Source organism: Microtus oregoni, unplaced genomic scaffold, assembly GCF_018167655.1.
Source record: "Microtus oregoni isolate MIOR12 unplaced genomic scaffold, Mior012 000013F_ref0000133, whole genome shotgun sequence".
Classification (NCBI taxonomy): Eukaryota; Metazoa; Chordata; class Mammalia; order Rodentia; family Cricetidae; genus Microtus; species Microtus oregoni.
Genome location: NW_024543072.1, coordinates 2,799,921 through 2,820,337, shown reverse-complemented (window position 1 = coordinate 2,820,337; position 20,417 = coordinate 2,799,921). Strand labels below are relative to the sequence as shown.

The window sequence follows — 20,417 nt, the reverse complement described above, 5'->3', positions numbered from 1 at the left end:
GTCTGATGACAGTTATTTTCATTTCACTTTTTGTTTTTTTGAGATAATTTCATTATATAGTCCAGGCAGGCCTCCTGCCTCAGTCCCTTGAGTACTGGGACTGTTGTTGGGAACCACCTGCTGATATTTTCCACCATTTTGTTCTGTATTTATCTTTTGATTTGCAACTGTGACCATTGGGAGATCCTTTTCGCTATCTTGTGTTTCCTTTTAACATGCCCCATACTTTTTTAATTGTTTCTGCTTGACATCACAAGATGTTTGAGACTCCTACTTTATTTTTATTTTTCCAGAATTGTAACTAGTAGTTTCTCCATGATCCCTTGCTTTTGTTGATTGCAAGATGATATAAAAACTATTTGGGCACTAAATCCATTCAGGGTTAAGAAATACACATGCACTTATATCCACATTTATACTGCTTTCCTATCAGTTCATGTTTTTATTTAGATTCTTCTGATTCCAGTCCACAATGACAGGATTTACTCCAGTCTTCCCTCCCCCTTTTTTGGGGGTGAGATTAGATAGTGTGTGTGTATGTGTGTGGCTTTTCGAGACAGGATTTCTTTGTGTAGCCCTGGCTGTCCCACAAAGCCAGTGCTTTGTAGACCAGGCTAGCCTTGAATTTAAGGAGATATCCCTGTCTCTGCCTCTCAAGTCCTGGGATTAAAGGTGAATGCCAGCATATCCACCCCCTGCCCTTTTTTTTTGAATTGAATTTGTAACTACTCCCACAGTACTTTTATATATACTTAATTTTAATGTACTTAAGAATTGCTAACCCATACCTTTGTCACCGTGTAACTTTTCGTCTACATTGGAACACTTTATTATAACAGCTGACAGAAGTGTGGACTGCCTGCAAATATTGTACATAATATTACTAATACTGATTTATATCTTTATACTTTTTTCATTTCCCTGTTGTGGTTATCTAAAACCTTTTGTTGTTGAGTGATATAGAAATCTTGAAGACATGTTGAAGGATATGAATATGTGAATGTTTAGTAATGTATTACTTTCTAGAAGATACTTTCTATCATCATAATAGACTGGCTGTGTTGTTGAAAATACCAAGTTCTATCACTGCCATGTGGACAGAGCCCTATAGCTACTTCTGGTTTTTTGATTAGTGTTATGAGTTATAATTAGAATTTCTCAGGTTTCCTTTGAGAAGGTTTTATAGGCATTTAGTGCTTTGAAAATCTTAGATCTTAAAAAAGAATTTGGGCAGAAAAACACTCATGAAATACATTTTGTCTGGTGGCTAATAACATTTCTTTTTTCAGGTGGACATACGTTTGCAAAATGGCTTTGCTCCTGGGATGAAGCTTGAGGTAGCTGTGAAAAAAGATCCCGAAACTTACTGGGTTGCCACCATCATTACTGCCTGTGAGCAGTTACTCCTACTCCGTTATGAAGGCTATGGTGAAGACCGGAAAGCAGACTTCTGGTGTGATATCAGGAAAGCTGGCCTCTATCCCCTTGGGTGGTGTGAGCAGAATAAGAAGACCCTTGAAGTTCCAGAAGGTAGTAGCATATTCCCGTTCAAGGTGTGATAGAATATTGCTGTAAGAAAATTTAGATTGGCCACAGTCTTAATGCTTGTCAGGCTACTCCTACGTAGATTACACAGCGTTTTAGGCGAGGCTAAGTTTTGTTTGTTTCTTTGTTTTGTTGTTTTTTGAGATAGGGTTTCAAGAACTGGCTTCAGTTCCTACTAATATACACACACAAGTACAAGGCACTGGCTTCAGTCCCTGTTAACACACCTATGCACACACTGAAAAGACAAACAAAACGAAACAAAACAAAAAATCAGAACAAAAACAGGGGGCAATGGGACAACGGGTCACCATGAGGAAGCAGCCGGTGAAAACAAATTCTGAAAAATGATATGCTAAGAGGCTGTGTGTCTCAGTAAGTGTTCTACCAGAAAGTTGAGGGAAGGGAAAGAGAAGATTGAACCTACAGATAAAAGGAGTTTTGATATCAAATTGTTTGCAGTGCATGTTTTTTAAAGTGGTTCCTAGTGAGATCAAAAAAGTTAAAAATCATTTTTGATATAATTGAGGAAGTTTGTATGTAGACTAGACATTTACTTTTGAAGAATTACTAACTTGTTATAAGCATAATGTTCTGGTTTTGTAAGAAGTTATTTTGGTGTTAGAGAGTTGGCTCAACAGTTAAGAGCACTGGCCACTCTTCTTTAGGACCCAGGTTCAATTCCCAGCATCTTTATACCATCTAGCAAGCCTATAAGTCCCGTCCCAGGGGATCCTACAACCTCTCTTGGTGTCTCTGAGCACTGCATGTTCATGGTGCAGAGATACACATTGAGACAACTACTCACAAGTATAAAGAAATTTAAAGTTATTTCATGAATATTTTGTGAAATATATATGGATGAAATTATATGATGTTTAAAATTGGCTTCTAATTAGTTCTTGATTGGGTAGCAGTAAAATTTGTGAGAGTATGGGCCAGGGGTTGGCAAATGATCTGCTCAGGGCCAGATAGTGAATGCTTTAGCTGTCACTCATATGGTCTCCGCCATAGATACAGCGTTCTACCCTTGCAGTGTGAAGCTGGCTGCTACAGACAAAACATCAGTAATCAACATGGCTATGTGCCAGAAAAGTGTTATTTATAAAAAGCAGGTCTGAGTTAGCCCACAAGTGACAGTTTGCTAACTCTTGCTCCAGATAAAACATTTGGGCATGAGGCGACAGTTGTTGAAGCTATGTTGCATGAAAATTCATTGTACCTTTTTCTGTGTGTGTTTTTTGTTGTTGTTACTGTGGGTTGTTTTTGTTTTTGAGACAGGTTTTATTATGTAGCCCTGACTGGCCTGGAACTTGTTCTGTAGATCAGGTTGGCCTGGAGCACATATAGATCTGCCTACCTCAGCCTCCCAGCTTACAAGCAGACATCATCACACCCAGGCCTCTTTCTGTATTTTTTATTCATGTTTGAAATTTTTTTATAATAAAAATGAAGTAGGAATTTTTTTTTTATAAAATTAAGTAAGGGAATTATTTTGTGTACAAGTAATAGTCTCTGTTTTAGATACAGTTCTTATTGAGCCAGAGAGTAGCTGCCTTAATTTGGTTTCTATTGATATAATAAAGACTATGGCCAAAAGCAATTTGAGCAGGAAAGGGCTTATTTGGTATACATATATATCTCTGGCTATACTCCATTAAGAGAAGCCAAGGCAGGAACTGAAGTAGAGGCAGTGGAGGAACATTGTACTGTCTTGCTCCCCGTGGCTTGCTCAACTGGCTTTCTTATATACCTCAGGACCACCTGCTCAGAGGGGTTGCCTCCCATAGTGTACTGGGCTCTCCCACCTCTGTCATCAGTCAAAAAGATGCACCACAAACTTGTGTACAGGACAGTGTGATGGACGCATTGTCTCAATTGAGGTTTCTTCCCAGATGACTCTAGCTTATACCAAGGCGACAAAAAACTAACTAGCACATGGCTCAGTGAAGAATGAGGACATTTTGTAGCTATTTTGTTTTGTCTTTTCAAGCACTCAAAAAGAGATTTTTAAGTGATCAGCCTACCCTTAAGTCATTTCTATATGTCAGGTTTCTTTGTGTTCAATGGCTGACATGAATAATAGTGACTTCTCCCCTTGTTTAGGCATCCGACATAAGGTGTCTGACTGGGGTGCCTTTCTACAGCAGACCCTGAGAGGAGCCTGTGGTCCTCCCGTGTCTTTGCTAGAGGGCGTGAGTATCAGTGCTTCTTTAACCAGTATGGAAAACTTTTGCAAGGAATCCAAAACTGATAGCTCATTTACTGCGCGGAGGAAAAGAATCATTGTTATTAGAGTCATAAGCATAGGGATCGGAACATTTAAATGTGGTATCAGAAGTTGTACTTGGGTGGCATGTTTAGTGTCTGAGAAGCTTCTCAATCAGTTGCCAGTTAAGGTTCTGCTGATAGATACTTCCATGTTTCAAACAAATTAAAAAAAAATTATACTTAGATTAATTTTTTATCCTTGGCAATAAAAATAATAAAGTGAATGGATGATGAGGTAGATACATTATTGCTCACATAAATGCAAAATATTAAGAACAGTTTAAAAGCTAGGGAAGCTGACATCTGCTCTAATAAAAAGATTTCTGTAATCTAATAAGTGAAAAACAGCATATGTTTTGAAAAAAAAGAAAAAACATAGCAAAGAGAAGCAGAAGTAGATATTGGCTTGGGTGTAGTGTTTATACCAGCTGCTCTCTGTGGTCTCTTCAGGTCTTTAGGGTTATAAAAGAGGGTAGGCATGTTCGATTTTCTCTTTAATGATGATCTTATTTGCTTTCGTAATCAGAGACAAGATTCTATTTTTAAAACTATAGTAAATGAAATAATAATTAGAGATATTTGTTAAAACAATTTTGTTGTGTTATAAGTAAGCTTTTCTTTATGATAAACATTTTCATATCATCCAAAAGTAGTATTGTGGGAGGCCACCTATAGACAATGTAATTTAATCCCACTGTCGTAGGGTGAGTAAAACAGTATGAAGACTAGTTTCACAAAATTTAGAACTTGAATTTTAAGAAGAAACATTAACCTCTCCAATTTCATGTTTTTAACCCGCAGCTCCGTAATGGAAGGAATCCTTTAGATCTCATTGCTCCTGGGTCCAGACTAGAATGCCAAGCTTTTCGAGACTCCTTAAGCACTTGGATTGTTACTGTCGTGGAGAACATCGGGGGACGGCTGAGGCTGCGCTATGAAGGACTTGGAAGTTCTGACAAGTTTGAACACTGGTTGTACTACTTAGATCCGTTTCTTCATCACATTGGTTGGGCTGCTCAGCAAGGATATGAACTTCAGCCCCCGTCAGGTAAAGAGTGACATAGCACTTTTATATAAACTTCTATTATTGTTTTATTATTAATATCTGTGAGGGTGAAAAATATATTCTACATACTATGAAAACATTTTTGATTTTGCTTTTCAAGACAAGGATTTCTCTGTGTTGCCCTGACTGTCCTGGAACTTGCTCTTAGACCAGGCTGACCTCAAATACATAGAGATCCATCTGTCTCTGCCTCCCGAATGCTAGGATTAAAGGCATGCGCCACCACCGCCCGGCATGGAAACCTTTCTTAATTTACATAAAAAGTGTTTTATATTTATACAAAGTAGTTGCATTAAGTATATATTTTTCTTTGATTTTGTTATTACACTTATAGTTTAGCATACATTACTGATTATACCTCAGACTCTTTCCCTTACCAATATTTTACTTGCATCATTACTGTGTAGTCCAGTTTGGGTATTTATTGTATTATTTCGTGGGCTGCAGCATTACATCTGCTCTTACTATAGTTATTTTAACAAACTTTAAGTTTTGACCTCTTAAACAGAATACTGAGATTCGAATACAGGTTATTTTGTATGAAGGTGGACCTGAACTCCTCATCCCTAAAAGAAAAAAGAGCTGGCATGGTGGTGCATGCCTTTAATCCCAGTACTGGGGAGGCAGAGGCAGGAGGATCTCAGAGTTGGAGGCCAGCCTGGTCTACAGAGCAAACTCCAGGAGAACCAGCATTATATTGAAAAACCCTCTTTTGGGGGGAGTTTGGTGGTGGAGGGAGAGTAAACCTAAACCTTTTCTTAATCTATAGTAGAAAGTAATTCTGTTTATGTGAATGCTTTCAGAAGTTAAAACATCTATAGGTTTTCTCCTCTTAAATCATGCTATTTTGTCTCACTAAAGAAATCAGGCATCTGAAAAATGAAGCTGATTGGCAAGAGATTCTGGCCAAAGTAAAAGAGGAGGAGGAAGAGCCATTACCTTCTTATTTATTTAAGGTAAAAACAGAAACTCATGATAAATACAAGTTTTACCATATAGTAGAAAATAGCACTTGGGAGAGGTAAAGAATGGGAAGGAAACACTGGAGGCAGGAGAGCGCTGAGGCCTGCAGTGTGGGAAGGAGAGGTCAGACAGCAGGGATGCTGATCATCCTCTCTTGAAGTCCTCTGAAAGCTGTCTGAATGTCTCCTTTTCCAGTTAGCTACATAACCTTAACTAGTTAGGAATAAATATGTTTTTTCTTCCCGATGCCCATTGCATTGCAGACATTGAGAGGAATGCTTTACAATGAGTTGTTTTGTCCTGAGTAGATTTTTTCCAGGAAAGAAGTAGCAAGATTTACCAGAAGCTTAGCGGCTCTGTTATTTTCATGAACTAGATTACCTTTCCTGTACTGTGATGAACCACCCATGACAAAAGCAGCCTAAGCGCTGAGGGCTTGTTTTGACTCATTGAAGGGCTGTAGACCATCGTGACTGAGAAGCCTGGAGACAGGAGCTTGAGGGTCCCTTCACAGTAAACATGCAGTCAGCAAGCAAAGGGAAATGCGTGCTGGTGCTCAGCTCATTTCTACTTTTTCACCCAATCTAGGACCGTAGTTCAGAGGGTAATATTCTCCACGTTCAGAGTATATTCTTCCCTCCTTGTTAAACCTCTCTGGAAATGCCCTCAGAGACATACCCAGAGCATGTCACCTAGAGGACTCCAAATTCAGTCTAGTTGACAGTGAATATTAACTATCACAAGTATTTAACTACATATGCACATAAATTAATTCAAAGACACTATATTTTTACTCTTTTTGTTGTATATATTTCAGGATAAACAAGTTATTGGAACCCATGAATTTTCTGTAAATATGAAATTGGAAGCTGTGGACCCATGGTCTCCTTTTGGGATTTCTCCTGCTACAATTGCTAAGGTGAAGTGGGAGTTATTTCTTCTGGGAAGAATTGCCGTCAGGGTAACTACTTGAGGAAATGATGGTGGTTTGATCTTTAGGCCATCCTAATACAGTTCACTCTGAAGCCAGAATCTCTTCTGTGTTTGTATTGTATTGCCCAGTTTTTTTGTGTGCCATTTCTTCTTCAGGTCTTAGTCTTGTACAGCCAGAGCAGAGCAGTCAGGGCAGCAGAGTAGAAGAAGGAAATGTTCTTTAGAGGCAAGCCTTCTTTCGTGTAACTAGAAGACTTAGGGCCACAGTGTTCATAAAGTGTGAATCCAGGCAGTGCCATCACGCATCTAACCAGGGAAGGGTTTGGGGACATAGAGATTGGGGTCACAGAGTTAGCATCACCACTAGGATAGCTACAGCTGTGTGTTCTGGAGTCAGACTGCTATCTCTCCAACAGCTGACAAAACTAAGGCTCTGTTAAGAGTAACCATAGGAGCTGAGCACATTGTTAATTATGTCAGTTGTGCAGTTCTGTGTAATAGAGAGTATTTGGTTTAGGACTAGAGTAGAGCAGGACCCCATTTTCTGTAAGTAGAGCCCAAGGTGGGAATAATTACTAGGATGTTTAGTTATCTGACTTGATGAGATTTACATTTTCTTTGTTTTAGTGGAAGATTATTCTTAGAGCTATGAGAGCTTCTTGAGCCTCTGAAAACTGGAGAACTGGCCCAGTGGTTAAGAGCTTTTAACAAAGGACTAGTTTAATTCCCAGCACCCAAATCAAGTGCTTTATAACCACTTGTAATTACAGTTTCATTTAGGGCCTCCCCCTCAGCACCTACACCCATAGACACACATGTAAATAAGGGAATAAAAATAAATCTTTAAGACACATACACAAAGAAAGAGAGAAAGAGGTAGATATAGACCTGACGTGACACCAAGACCCACAAACCTTCTCTGGAGTCTGAAGAGACACAGAGGATAATTGTGGACTTCTCACTTTGGCATTTGATGTTAATATAATAATGTAGTTGACCCCTTACTAAGCTTAAACTAAATTTTACTTGGAAGCCAAATAATTGGTTTGAGTTCAGGTTTAAAAAAAAGTTTCTTGATCATGTAACCTGTGGTAAATTACTTTACTTTTCTTTGAATTTATCTTCCTTACCTGAAAAATGGAATTGAAAATGGTACCTACCACTGGGCGGTGATGGCACACTCCTTTAATCCCAGCACTCAGGAGCCAGAGGCAGGTGGATCTCTTTAAGTTCGAGGCCAGCCTGGTCTACAAAAGAGAGAGAGAGAGAGAGAGAGAGAGAGAGAGAGAGAGAGAGAGAAAGAGAGAGAGAGAATGGTACCTACCTCATTAGATTGTTACAAAAAGTAAAACTGAGTAAATATATGAAAGATATTTAACTAAACTAGTACCTGATGTAGAACTAACATTTATTGAATATTTTCATAACTCAGTGTCAGTGTAAATGAACTTATGTAACATGTTTGTGCTAAGGAAAGTACAGATCTATATGCGTGTGTATATACCTAATATGCATTATATACATAATATAAAAAATCCATTTGTCAGTTTTATCTGTTAATTATACAGGTTTTTGATGATAAGTACTTTCTGGTGGAAATGGATGATCTTCGATCAGAAGACCATACAAGGCGGTCATTTGTGTGCCATGCTAACAGTCCTGGTATCTTTCCTGTGCAGTGGAGTCTAAAGAATGGTTTACACATCAACCCTCCTCCAGGTACACATTTGAGTTCTTCTGTGTTGTTTATCAAAACTATTATTATCATAATTAGTTATATAGGGTCTCTCTATGTAGCTGAGTGTGTCCTCAGACTTACTGTATGACCCATGCTGGCCTTAAATTCCTTATCTACCCGACTTAGCCTTTGAAATATATGTTGGATGTCATTGCTAAGACCTTTTATACCTTCTGTCCAAGATAAGGTAATGAGATGTAGATTCCATAATTTTATTTGTTTATTGAGGAAGAGTCTTAGTATTTGGCCTGGCTGGCCTGGAACTTGCTATGTGGACTAGGCTAACCTTGAACTCACAGAGAAGAACCTCCTGCTTCTGCATCCTGAGCACTGGGACTAAAAGAGTATCCCACCAACCACATCCAACTCGTTCTGTAATATTTGAAGTCACAAGCTGAAGTGTTAGTGTTTTTTTTTTTAATTTTTTTCATACTTTGACATATATTTGTATAGGCAGCCAGAAGGATAGGTTCAAGCCTGGATTCTGTTCTGGTTCCCTACTCTGTTCATTGGAATCTGTTGGGATGTCACAGAAAGATGAGTGTCTGTTTTGCTTCTCTTACTGGGATAAGTCATGGACCAAAGCAATTTTTGGAGAAGAAATGGTTTTTTCATCTTATTCTTAAAGCCTGTCACTGAAGGGAGTCCAGGCTGGAGCTCATGGCAGACACTGAAGTAGACTACGTAGAAATTCTGCTTAGTGATTTGTTCCTTATGGCTTGCTCAGGCTTGCTTTTTTTTTTTTGTTTGTTTGTTTTTTTGGTTTTTCGAGGCAGGGTTTCTATGTGGTTTTGGAGCCTGTCCTGGAACTAGCTCTTGTAGACCAGGCTGGTCTCGAACTCACAGAGATCCGCCTGCCTCTGCCTCCCGAGTGCTGGGATTAAAGGCGTCAGGCTTGCTTTTTTATACAACATAGGACCACCTGCCCGAGGTGGCAGCCCCCACAGTAGACTGGGCCTTCCCACATTAATCATTAATCAAGAAAATGCCTACAGACTCTCCCACAGGATAGTTTGATGGAGGCAATCCCTTAGTTGAGGGTCTCTCTCCCCAGATATGCCTGTGTTTGTGTGTGTTGACAGTAAGTCTGGCAGACACTGAGCTTGTAGACCTGAGCTAGAAGGCTGGCAATTTTTAGGCGTTGAGGCCTTATTATCCAGATGACTAGTCAGAGGGATGCTACAATCAAGATCTAAAAGGATCTAACAGCTTATTTTACTTGTTCTTGTAATTTTGTAAAATTTGATATTTGACCTTCTAATCAAAGTACTGAAATAAGATTTCACTGAATTTGAAATTTTTAGTATTTTAAAATGTGGAATATATGGAAAATGTCAGATGTTAGTCCCCCCCCCCCCTTTTTTTTGGTTGGGGGCTTTTTGAGACTGTTTCTCCAAGTAGCCTTGGGGCCTATCCTGGAACTAGCTCTGTAAAATCAGGCTGGCCTTGAACTCACGGAGATCCTCCTGTCTCTGCTTCCCGAGTGCTGGGATTAAAGGCCTGCACCACCACTGTCCAGCCAGCATACTAGCAAATCAGATTATTTCAATTTAGTAGGCTTTGGGAAGCAAGGCTTCTCTTGAATGCTGACTGCTGAAGCATTGTGCTGGAAGCACTCATCTTAGCAAGGATCCTAAACTGTCCTCCACCCAGCCTTCATTCATCCAAGAAAATATTTATGTGGTATTTGTTGTGTACACGTATTAAATTTATCACCGAGAAGGCAGAGATGAGTATCATCTAGCCTTTTAAGAGGCACAAGAGGGAAAATACCCACAGGACTTCCCAGGTTCTCCACATTGGTGAGCAGAACACAAGGAGCACCTGGTGGGACGGTGTGGCATTGAACGCTTAAGCTAGGAACTTGTTGCTTTGTAGGAAAGTGCAGATTTCCAAGTTCTTACACTGATTGCTACCTTTGTGTGAAAAGGAGAAAACAAGTATTAAATATATTATGTAGTTGAAAATGACAGTGGGGCCTGGAGAATTGGCACAGTGGCTAGGAGCATTTGCTGCTTCTACAGTCCAGAGTCCATTTCCCAGTATCCATAGCAGATGGCTCATAGCTGCCTGCAACTCTAGTTCTAGGGTATCTGGTGCCCCTTTCTCGACTCTACAGGTGCCAACATGCACATGTGAACATACACCACACACACACACACACACACACACACACACACACATATAAATATTTAAGAAAGGAACATGCCAGAGAATGTTTTTATCAGAAAGTGAGATAGGGTGAAAGGGAGAGCTGAGACCTTTGTTTGGGCAAGAAAGGGGATAGTGGGGACTGTTGTCTGTAGGAGGACACAGGTTTGAGTAGCCTGTGATTAAGATCTGAGACAGAGCATTTTAGATAAAAGTGGACAGCAACCATGTAGCTCCTCACCCTGCACAGATGGAGCTGAGTTAGATACTAGTTTGGAGGTACAGCTACCAAGAACCTTTATAGATTGAAGTAGAGAGTTGTTTATTTTAGTCTTGAGTTGAATTTATGATTCGGATTATAGCATAACATTTAGAATTTTAAAATGTTTTCTTAATTGACACATATACTATATTTATGGAGTACAGGGTAGCATTTTAATGCATATATTCAATGTATAATGAACAGGTGAGAGTAATGAACATATCTGTCAGCTATAATACCATTTCTTTGTGTTGAGATGTTCAGTTAATTTTGTCCACCATAGAAGGGACATTAGAAATAACTCTCCCACTCCAGCTGCATCCCTGTGCCCACTATTCTCTCTACTTCTGAGACTGTTAGACAGATTCTGTAGAATATGAATCTGAAAACAGTGTTAAGAGTATTGCAGCAGAGCTAGGGTATGGTGTTTTATGCCTGTAATCCTAGAACTTGGAAAGTGGTAGAGGTGGTGAGGCAGGATTGTCAATAGTTCAAGGTCAGTTTAGCTACATGAGTTCCAGATTACCCTTAAAACCCTGTCTTAAGGGGAAAAAAAAGGACATTGTATTGCTATTAACTAAGACGTGTTAAGGAAAGCAAATAGCTTATCGACAAAAAGTCCTCACTGGTTAAAAAGTACTAATAAAATCAATAAGACTAAATTTCTATATATGAAACCAAATTCAGTCTTTTTAATTTTTCTTTTAAACTCTTGGCAAATTGTCAGTAACTAGTCACACCAGAGTACTGCTCACAAAATACCTGACTTGAAGTTTGGAAGTTTAAACACTTACTTCATTAATTTTATTACATAATTATTTTCCCAGAGTTATTCTGTTTTATAAAATTAGGTTCAGTTCCCTAGCATGAAAAATATTAATTGTTGTTTGTATTATAGCGTGCCCCTCCACATTGATAAAAGTCTATAGATAACAGCATTAGGAGTTGTGATACACTTTGGCAGGCGTATTGGGTGTGACCCATTGCTCTTCTGTTTCTGGGCAGGCTTCCGGAGCCAGGACTTTGACTGGGCTGACTACCTCAAACAGTGTGGTGCTGAAGCTGCCCCCCAGAAGTGCTTCCCTCCGGTGAGACCCTCAGCCATACCTTGGAGAGACCATGTCCTCAGTTTATACAGTGACCACTTTTTTTCTTTCATTGTAATTCTTATATTTATACCTCATTATTTTCAAAACAATATGCTGCACTCTTTTGAGGTATTAATTTAGAAACTTATGTTGGTGACATATTATAGTAAATAAATACTTAATTATTTCATGTTACCTTCCCTTCTGTCTTAACCATCACTATTTAGTTTTGATGACGTTTGGGTTAAAGTTTTACATTACATTATGTGATTCTAAACTTAAGTAGCTCACTACTGCAGCATTTTAAGATTTTTTTTTTCCTTTTTAAAATGTTTGTCATGTTAGTAATTGCTGTTTTGTTGCTATTTGGTTAATGCTCTTTTGTTCATTACTAGTTCTTCCCATACCTTCTAGTAGCATCTTGTCACTAATCCACGAAGGCAGTACAGTAAGAAGATGACTGTTCCTAGTATTTTTTCTCCCTGGGAAGGCTGCTTTCGAGGCTTCCCATTTGGTCTTGTCACCGCCACACAGAGTTGCCCTTGCCCTACTGCTGTGTGTAACACAAGGCCTCTTTCCTCCTCTCTTGGCTTACTTGGTTGTGTGTAAGAGAGAGAGACAGTTAGAAATAGAGAGACAGACATGTGCACATGCAGCAGCCAGAAGGGGATGTTGGGTGTCTTCTTATTTCTCTTCAGTCTTTAAAAGGTAAGTCTATCACTAAGTGAGAAGCTTCCTGTTTCTGATAGGCTGACACATTCCCAGAGGGCCTGTGACATCCACTTGCCTCTCTGCACCACAACTTTGGTATTACAGGCATCCACCGTCATCTCTAGCTTTTTAATAATACTGAGGATTTGGACTCAGGTCCTCTAGCTTTCACAGCTAGTGCTATTACCATTTGGCTGTCTCTCTAGCCCCTGCTTGGGGTTTTGATGGTGCCTGCTATTGCTTAATAGCTTCTTAAAAATATGTAATAAGGACTATGTAAATTTTAATAAATTCTATATATTGAAATTTTCACTCTACTGTCATACTCAAAATTTAGCTTTAATATGAAAGTTAGGTTGGATATTACTTCAGAATTTAAAAAAATATTACTCACTTTCTTCTAGTTTTTTTTAAATAAAAAGACAATTTTATTCTTGACTTTTTTATGAGACAAAATTACTCTTTAACTTTTTGTAGATGAACCTGCCTTTTCTCTCCCCTTTATGCAAAGTTGCAGATAGCCTGCCTTTTTTCCTCTCATAGAAAATACAGAATCTCAGTAGAGCCTGGTGACACATGCCTTTAACCTCAGCATTTGGGAGGCAGAGGCAAATGGATCTCTATGAGTTCAAAGCCAGCCTGGTCTACAGAGTGAGTTCCAGACCAGCTATGGCTGCATACATTTCTGAGACCCTGTCTCCAAAAACAAACAAAACTTTACAGTTGGTCTTTTTGTTTTATTTGTTTGTTTTGACATTTACTCTCCCTCTGTAGTCCATGTTGGCTTCAGGCTCACTGGAGGCCCAAGGCTGTCTTTGGTCTCATGTAATCCTCTTGCCTCAGTTTACTAATTGCTGGGATCATGAGTTTTTATTTTAAAAAATGATTTTTAAAATCTTGGTATTTTGTGTTTCTGGGCATGTGGTACCCTCAGAGGCTAGAAGACGGCATCAGACCCCTTGGAAATTGAGATGCAGGGTGTTATTAGCCACTATGTAAATTCTGGCACCAAACCTGGATCCTCTGCCAGAATAGCAAGAACTCTTGGCCTTAAGCTGTCTCTGCAGCCCCAACTTTTTAATTTTTTGTTTTTCAGAACTACTCTTTGAATAGTTCTCTATTTTGTTTTGTTTTGTTTTGTTTTTTGAGACAGCATCACTGACTTCACAGGGTCTGTCTATTTCTGTCTGGCCTGGAACTTGCTATATCAACAAGACAGGCTTTAACCTTACAGATATCTCTCTGCTTCTGCCTCTTCGTGCTGTGATTGAAGGTGCACCAGACCCAGCTCTAACAGCTCTTTACTTTTAGTGTGAAATCTCCCAGAAGATACTAATTAGTACCACCACTGGTGTGAAGGTTTCCTTGCATGCTGTTTTCTCCAATTGCTGGTATTGTCTGTAGCTTTTATATTCTTAAATATCTGATTATTCTAGATTATTGCTTATATTTAAGAATGAGAAAGTGAAACAAAAAAAACTGGTTAGAAAGTTTGAGCATGTTTGGATGGGGCTTGTCAACCTTAATTTTTCTTACAGAGTGGGATCTCACGGGCCACTTATTGAGAAAAACTAAATCTTTGTATATTGTCCTAGTACTGTAAAAGATCTTTTCCTGTCCCTGTCTGACATTATAGAGGCTGTGGCTTGGCCTTTACTACGCACATACCCTTAACAGTTATTTGTGTCCTCCTGCCCAAAGATCTTGTATTTTGTCTTTTCCAGAGAATAAATCTCACTTTCTGTAGGGAAGGGAAAGACACAGTTGCCCTGAGGTATGTAATAGTATATAATGGCATAATGTAAATGCTTTTTAAATGTTTCTGAAAAAAAAAAAAGGAGAAAGAAAGGAAAGAAAAAGGTCCTCCAAGCATGAAGATACTCATCTGTAATTCCAGTGCTCTAGGAGGCTGAGGCAGGAGGATTAATGTAAATGGGAGGCCAGCCATTTCTCAATAGTAAAACCCCTATCTCAAAAAAACATTTTTAATTTAAAAAATTCATGACTGGGAATGTAGCTCATCATCTCTTTAGAGTGCGTGCTTAGCATGATGGAGCCCTGAGTTAGGACCTCAGAACGTATAAACCAGGTGTGGTGGTGCATACCTGAAATCCCAGCCCTTGGGAGGTGGAAGGTAGGAAGACGATCAAGAATAACGGTCTCATCTTTGCAAGTAGCAAAAGTTAGAGGTCAGCCTGGGCTATGTGAGACCTGTCTGAAACAAAACAGAAGAAACATGCAGATCAGCCAGACCTTGTTTAGGCCACTTCTCCTGTGTCCATGTGCATCAGTTCTGGTGCTAACAGTTTGTGCCTGCCGTCTTTTGTTAGGTTATGGCTTTATTTTTAAATTTATTTATTTATTCTGTGTGAATATGTACACGTGCACTTGTCATGGCACATATGTGGAGGTCAACTTGGTGGAAGTTTGTTTTTGCCTTCTACCTTATAGGTTCTGGGGATCAAACAAGTCCCTTACCGACTGAGTCCATCTAGAGAGCCCTAAGTTTATACTCTCAAAAACCAATAGCAATTTTATTGAGTTATCAGGAATTAAACAATTAAATCTCAAAACTTGTTTCCTCTTATTTTCTCTTTGCTTCCTTGAAAACAAACAAAACAAGATATTGCTTTACTGTAAATCTAGTGATTAAACACTGTAAAACATTCTAGTTGAGTACATGAATTAATACTAAGTATTAATCTAATTAATGAATTTGATTCATTGATTTTCTTCTAGTCAATTTCTGATCACCAGTTTAAGAAGAACATGAAACTGGAGGCCGTGAACCCTCTCCTCCCTGAAGAAGTGTGCATTGCCACCATCACTGCAGTGAGAGGCTCCTACCTGTGGCTCCAGCTGGACGGTAGGCCAGCACGCCTGACAAGTTTCCTGTGGCGTTTTTTTGCTCTTCCTGCTCACCACTGTAGTGTAGCTTGTTAGATTTGGTGGACTTGGAAATAATGATATAATTTGAAATCCAAAATTTTAAGCTAATATTTTACTCTTTGTCCTTGGATTTTAAATTTTAAGAAATGAAAGTTAATAAAAGCTCTTTAAAGTCCTTTATTTTCATAAGGGTAAGTCAAAATAACATGTATTTTGAAATTACCAAAATATATTTGTGTAACATTAACTGCCTCACTTATTGTAGTGGTGAACATTTTGGTTGCCCCAAGAAAATAGAACCAAGTAGAATGTAGACAACCTGATTTGTCTTTCCCAAAGTGATAGTGATTGGGCAGGTTTGTGGATGAAGCTATCTAAGTCCTCAATGCTTTAGCTATTATTTGTAGCCTGCTTTTTTAAAATCCTGCTACCAGATAGTCTTTAAAATGATTGCATTCTGTTTCTGATTTATAGAATTGATGTGTAATACGGATGTCAAGGACAGTATTTACTGCAGACATCCTTGCAACATCTGCCAAGTTACTTTTCCTGATTTGAATTCATTGTTCCATATTCAGGTTTATTCCAAGAATGCAAGACAGTAGTCCAGTTAGTTAAAGTAAATGTGATATTTTGCCCTTATATTCTGGTTATTTCAAGGAAATGTCTATGATACTTGCTAGCCATATGAATGACACCAATTATAGCTCCAGTTGCTTCTTTGCTGTTCCTTTGCCAAAGGTCAATTTGTGTATTTACTTCCTTCTTGGTTCTTATAATTTATATATAGAAAGCAACTTATTTTTTCATAATATTTATATATCAAAATATATTACTTCCATGAGAAAGATTATTGCTTAAGAGATTTGTGTCTATATTATTACAGTATTGTTTAAAAAGTAATGTGTAGGACTAGGCATGGTTGTGCAATGCCTTTAGTACTACCACTTGGAGGCTGAAGCAGGGGATTTCAAAGCTAGCCTGTGTTAACCTAGTGAGATCCAGTCTCAAAAACTGAACAAACAAATCACATAAAACAAAAATACTTATAAAGAAAGATGTTTAATAGTTAAAATTTTGTTTTCTTAATCTAACAGGTTCGAAGAAACCTATACCTGAATTCATTGTAAGTGTGGAGTCGATGGATATATTTCCTTTGGGCTGGTGTGAAACCAATGGCCATCCTCTCAGTACTCCTCGCCGGGCACGAGGTATTTTTTCTATGTCTGGATTAGAGGATTGCTTATCAAATTATCTCTTGTACAGGTTATGGTAATATAGACATTTCAGAGAAAATCAAAATATTACCTTTTGTATAGACAATTACTGGAGCAAACTTTTATTAGCTTAGAGGTCTAGGCTAAATTTAGGTAATCTTGATTTCACACAGGTTGTAATAAAGGATTCCACCAGGACAGTTATTATCTTAGGACTTGAACTGGGAAGACTCACCCCTTGTTTACTCAGATGATTACTGGCAAGTGTCTTAGTCTATTCTGGTTTTGATAGCAAAATTCTATAAAGTGATGTGTCTGCTGTCACGGGAAGTCAAGTGATAGGGTGCTAGCAGATACTAGGATCTCTTTTCTGTTTCCTAGACAAGGCCTTTTTCAGATTTAAAATTTTTTTATCATATGTATATTAGTGTTTTGCCTGCATGTATAAATATGTATCATGTAGGTGCCTGATGTCCCCAGAGTTGATGAGAAGGGAGCAGAGTCTCTGGAGCTGCAGTTATTGAGGGTTGTGAACTACCATGTTAGGGCTGGGAACTAAACCAGGGTCTTCTGCAAGAGAGCAAGTACTCAACCCTGAGCCTTCTCTCCAGCCCAGACATGTTCTTGCTGAGTCCTCACAGACTAATGCAGACTGCTCACTCTCTGGGCACCCTCCATAGGGTCACTACTCCCACTCATGAAAGGTCTGTCTTTACCACGACCACCTGCCTCACCTCCTGCTGTGGTAAGTAGGGTTTCAGAATTAATTTGAGAGTACAGTCAGACCATAGCAGCAGGAATTCATTTCTATAGGCTACTGAACCGAGGAACTTAGTTCTTTGCTGATCATTGGCAGTCGAAGTTCTTTGTCAAATGGATCTCTTCATAGGGCAGCTCAGAAACTGGCTTCTATTGGAATGAGGTAGCCTTTTTTTTTTTTTTATTGGTGACCATGTCTCACAGTGTAGACTCTGACTGGGCTAGAACTCAGTGGGAAGGCCAGGGTGACTTTGAATTCAGATTTGCCTACCTCTGTCTCCTAAGTCTATGTAAGAACAAGTGCTCTTATTTGCTGAGCCACCACTCCAATCCCTTCACTCTCATTTAGTTATATAGTGGGCTTTTTTTCTGCATTTATTGTGTGTGTATTTATGTTTGTATGTGCACATGTGCATGCCATTGCACACATATGGAAGTCAGAGAACTCCTGGGAGTTGATTCTCTTTTTCCACCTAGTGGCTGTTGGGAATCAAACTCAGGTTGTCAGACTTAGTAGCAAGTGACCTTATCCACTGAGACATCTTGTCAACCCTCTATTCTCTTTTTATAACATTTTTTAATTTCAGTGTATTCCAGTGTTATTTATTGACTCTTTTATCACACTTTTATCATGACTCTTGTCATATTTAAGAAGGGTTCTACAAATTCAGTGCCATGAATTTTTTTCATCTGTAAGAGTTTTGAAGTTTTATCTCTGTTTAGTAATTTGCTTTTATTTTTATATATGATGTAAGTTAAAAGTCTAGCTTTATGTGAAAACAAAAGTCTAGCTTTGTACATATGAATGTCTTATTTCCCGAACACTATGCTAAAAACTATTCCTACTCCATTAACTGATCCTTAGTGTCCTCGTCAGATCAGCCTTTCTTTTCAGTATCTATTTTTCCTGTTAAAGTATTTGTAGGTATTGATTAGCCTAGTGATCCTTGAAAATGTTGCTTTTTCTAAAACGATCCTAGCCCAGAAAAATGTTCCTTTGAATGTTAACACTTAAAGTCTAATTTAAATGTACTTGCTCATTATTTACATAAAACCAGGTACCAAATATGCTGATTACAAGCATAAGTCTTTGTCTTTAAAACATTTTTGGTGTTTTTTTTTTTCTTATAGTGCATAAACAGCGGAAAATTGCAGTGGTTCAACCAGAAAAACAGTAAGTAATGTAATAGATGTTTAAACAGTTCAGGTTTGCAATTTAGAATATCTAGGAGAAAATAACTGTTTAAGGGAATATATCGCCTTTATGTTATTTTCTCAGATGGAAGCATAAACTTTTAAGTCAAATTTGATAGCTTAAATATTTCTCTTAGTATAGTTCTTTCCTAAAATTGCATTGTAATATTAGACATGGTGGTGTATACATATAATCTTAGCTTCTTTAAAGGCTGACTCAGCGGGATCATTTAAGGCAGGTTGTATAGTGAGTACCAGGCTAGCCTGGGTTATGTAGTAAAACCCTCATCTCCAAACAAAATTCTTATTATATACAAAAGGGAAAATATATCTTCAAGATGTTTTCCCCAAATTAATTTTTTTTAGCTTTTAGATATTGAAGGCATTTGAATAAAAGAGGGAAGTATTTGTCAAAGAAGAACAAGAGTTATAAGTCAGGGAATGATTTGTCACAGTGTCTTGATCTACATAACAGCAACTGGACAAGAAAAGCTACGTTCCTCCTTTGAGCCCATCAGGAAACTATTTGTAGCATACTCTTACACGCAGCCTTTGAGAAACAGTCAATTGGTGGTTGACTTGCATCTTAAAAATACAAAAGTTTTTAGGTTCTATAAAGAAGCAGAGGAAGCAAAATGAGAATGCCTTACTGAGAAAAGGTACCAAGCTACAGGGCTAAATACAGATAGGAATTACGGGTTAATTTAAGTTGTAAGAGCTAGTTAATAATACGCTTAAGCTAATAGACCAAACAGTTTATAACTAATACATGCCTCTGTGTATTTCTTTGGACTGAATGGCTACTGGACCATTCAGAAACTTCCATGTACATTGAGGCCCTCTCCGGCTGCATAGCAAATACCAGATCAGCCAGAGATATATGCCAAGATCCTGTCTCAAACAACAGCAATCAAAATCCCACAAGAAATTTACAGGGTTTATAATATAGTTTTATAATTTCTGAACTGTAGTGTATTTATATGTATATGTATACATATATATATGCATACACTTATATACATAATCACATGTCTATAGATTGTTGGCTCAGTTGTCCTATGCATGTTTTGTTGGTGGTGGTTTTTGGGGTGTTTTTTGATTTTTGAGACAGGGTTTCTCTGTGTGTATGCATTTTAAAATAATTTCTACTTAAAATAAAAAAAACAAGGTGTTGTGAATTAAGAACATTCTTCTATTTGATTTACAACTTGCCACATTTGTTTTTTGAAGGAAACTAACCTGAAGACTTTGCTGGTATTAAAGGTAATTTCACTGTTTTTTTTTTTTCCCCCTTTATTTTCTTGATCCAGAATACTCTCTTCAAGAACTGTCCATGAGGGCCTGAAGAATCAGCTGAACTCCACACACTCAGGTATAGAATTTATGACATTGTGAAGAAGAGATCCTTGGTTACCTTTTAATGGTTCTGTATAAAACTTTAGGCCAACTAGAGCTACATAGTGAGACTCTTATCTCAGAATACAATAAAGCAAAAGCCCCTCTGTATTTGATGTATTAATTAAGGTGGGGCTTAGGAGACAAGCTGTAAGTCTGGATAATGTTCAACATTCATCTCTAGGAATGCTATAGAATACATTATTGAATAATTGATATTGAAGAACTGGAAATA

The 20,417-nt window shown here is 38.2% G+C and overlaps 1 protein-coding gene across 5 annotated transcripts in view; it reads left to right on the top strand.

Annotated features, from left to right (window-relative positions):
• The window catches only part of Sfmbt1 (Scm like with four mbt domains 1), a 100,451-nt gene that overhangs the window by 63,605 nt on the left and 16,429 nt on the right, over positions 1 to 20,417 (top strand). For all 5 annotated transcript variants that reach the window (XM_041662529.1, XM_041662532.1, XM_041662528.1 and 2 more), the window contains 11 exons: positions 1,290 to 1,530; positions 3,652 to 3,740; positions 4,618 to 4,864; positions 5,744 to 5,838; positions 6,663 to 6,764; positions 8,347 to 8,497; positions 11,935 to 12,017; positions 15,468 to 15,594; positions 16,715 to 16,828; positions 18,725 to 18,767; positions 20,098 to 20,159. In XM_041662529.1, the coding sequence (XP_041518463.1) occupies positions 1,290 to 1,530; positions 3,652 to 3,740; positions 4,618 to 4,864; positions 5,744 to 5,838; positions 6,663 to 6,764; positions 8,347 to 8,497; positions 11,935 to 12,017; positions 15,468 to 15,594; positions 16,715 to 16,828; positions 18,725 to 18,767; positions 20,098 to 20,159 (1,354 nt within the window). The remainder of the gene's footprint in view (positions 1 to 1,289; positions 1,531 to 3,651; positions 3,741 to 4,617; positions 4,865 to 5,743; positions 5,839 to 6,662; positions 6,765 to 8,346; positions 8,498 to 11,934; positions 12,018 to 15,467; positions 15,595 to 16,714; positions 16,829 to 18,724; positions 18,768 to 20,097; positions 20,160 to 20,417) is intronic.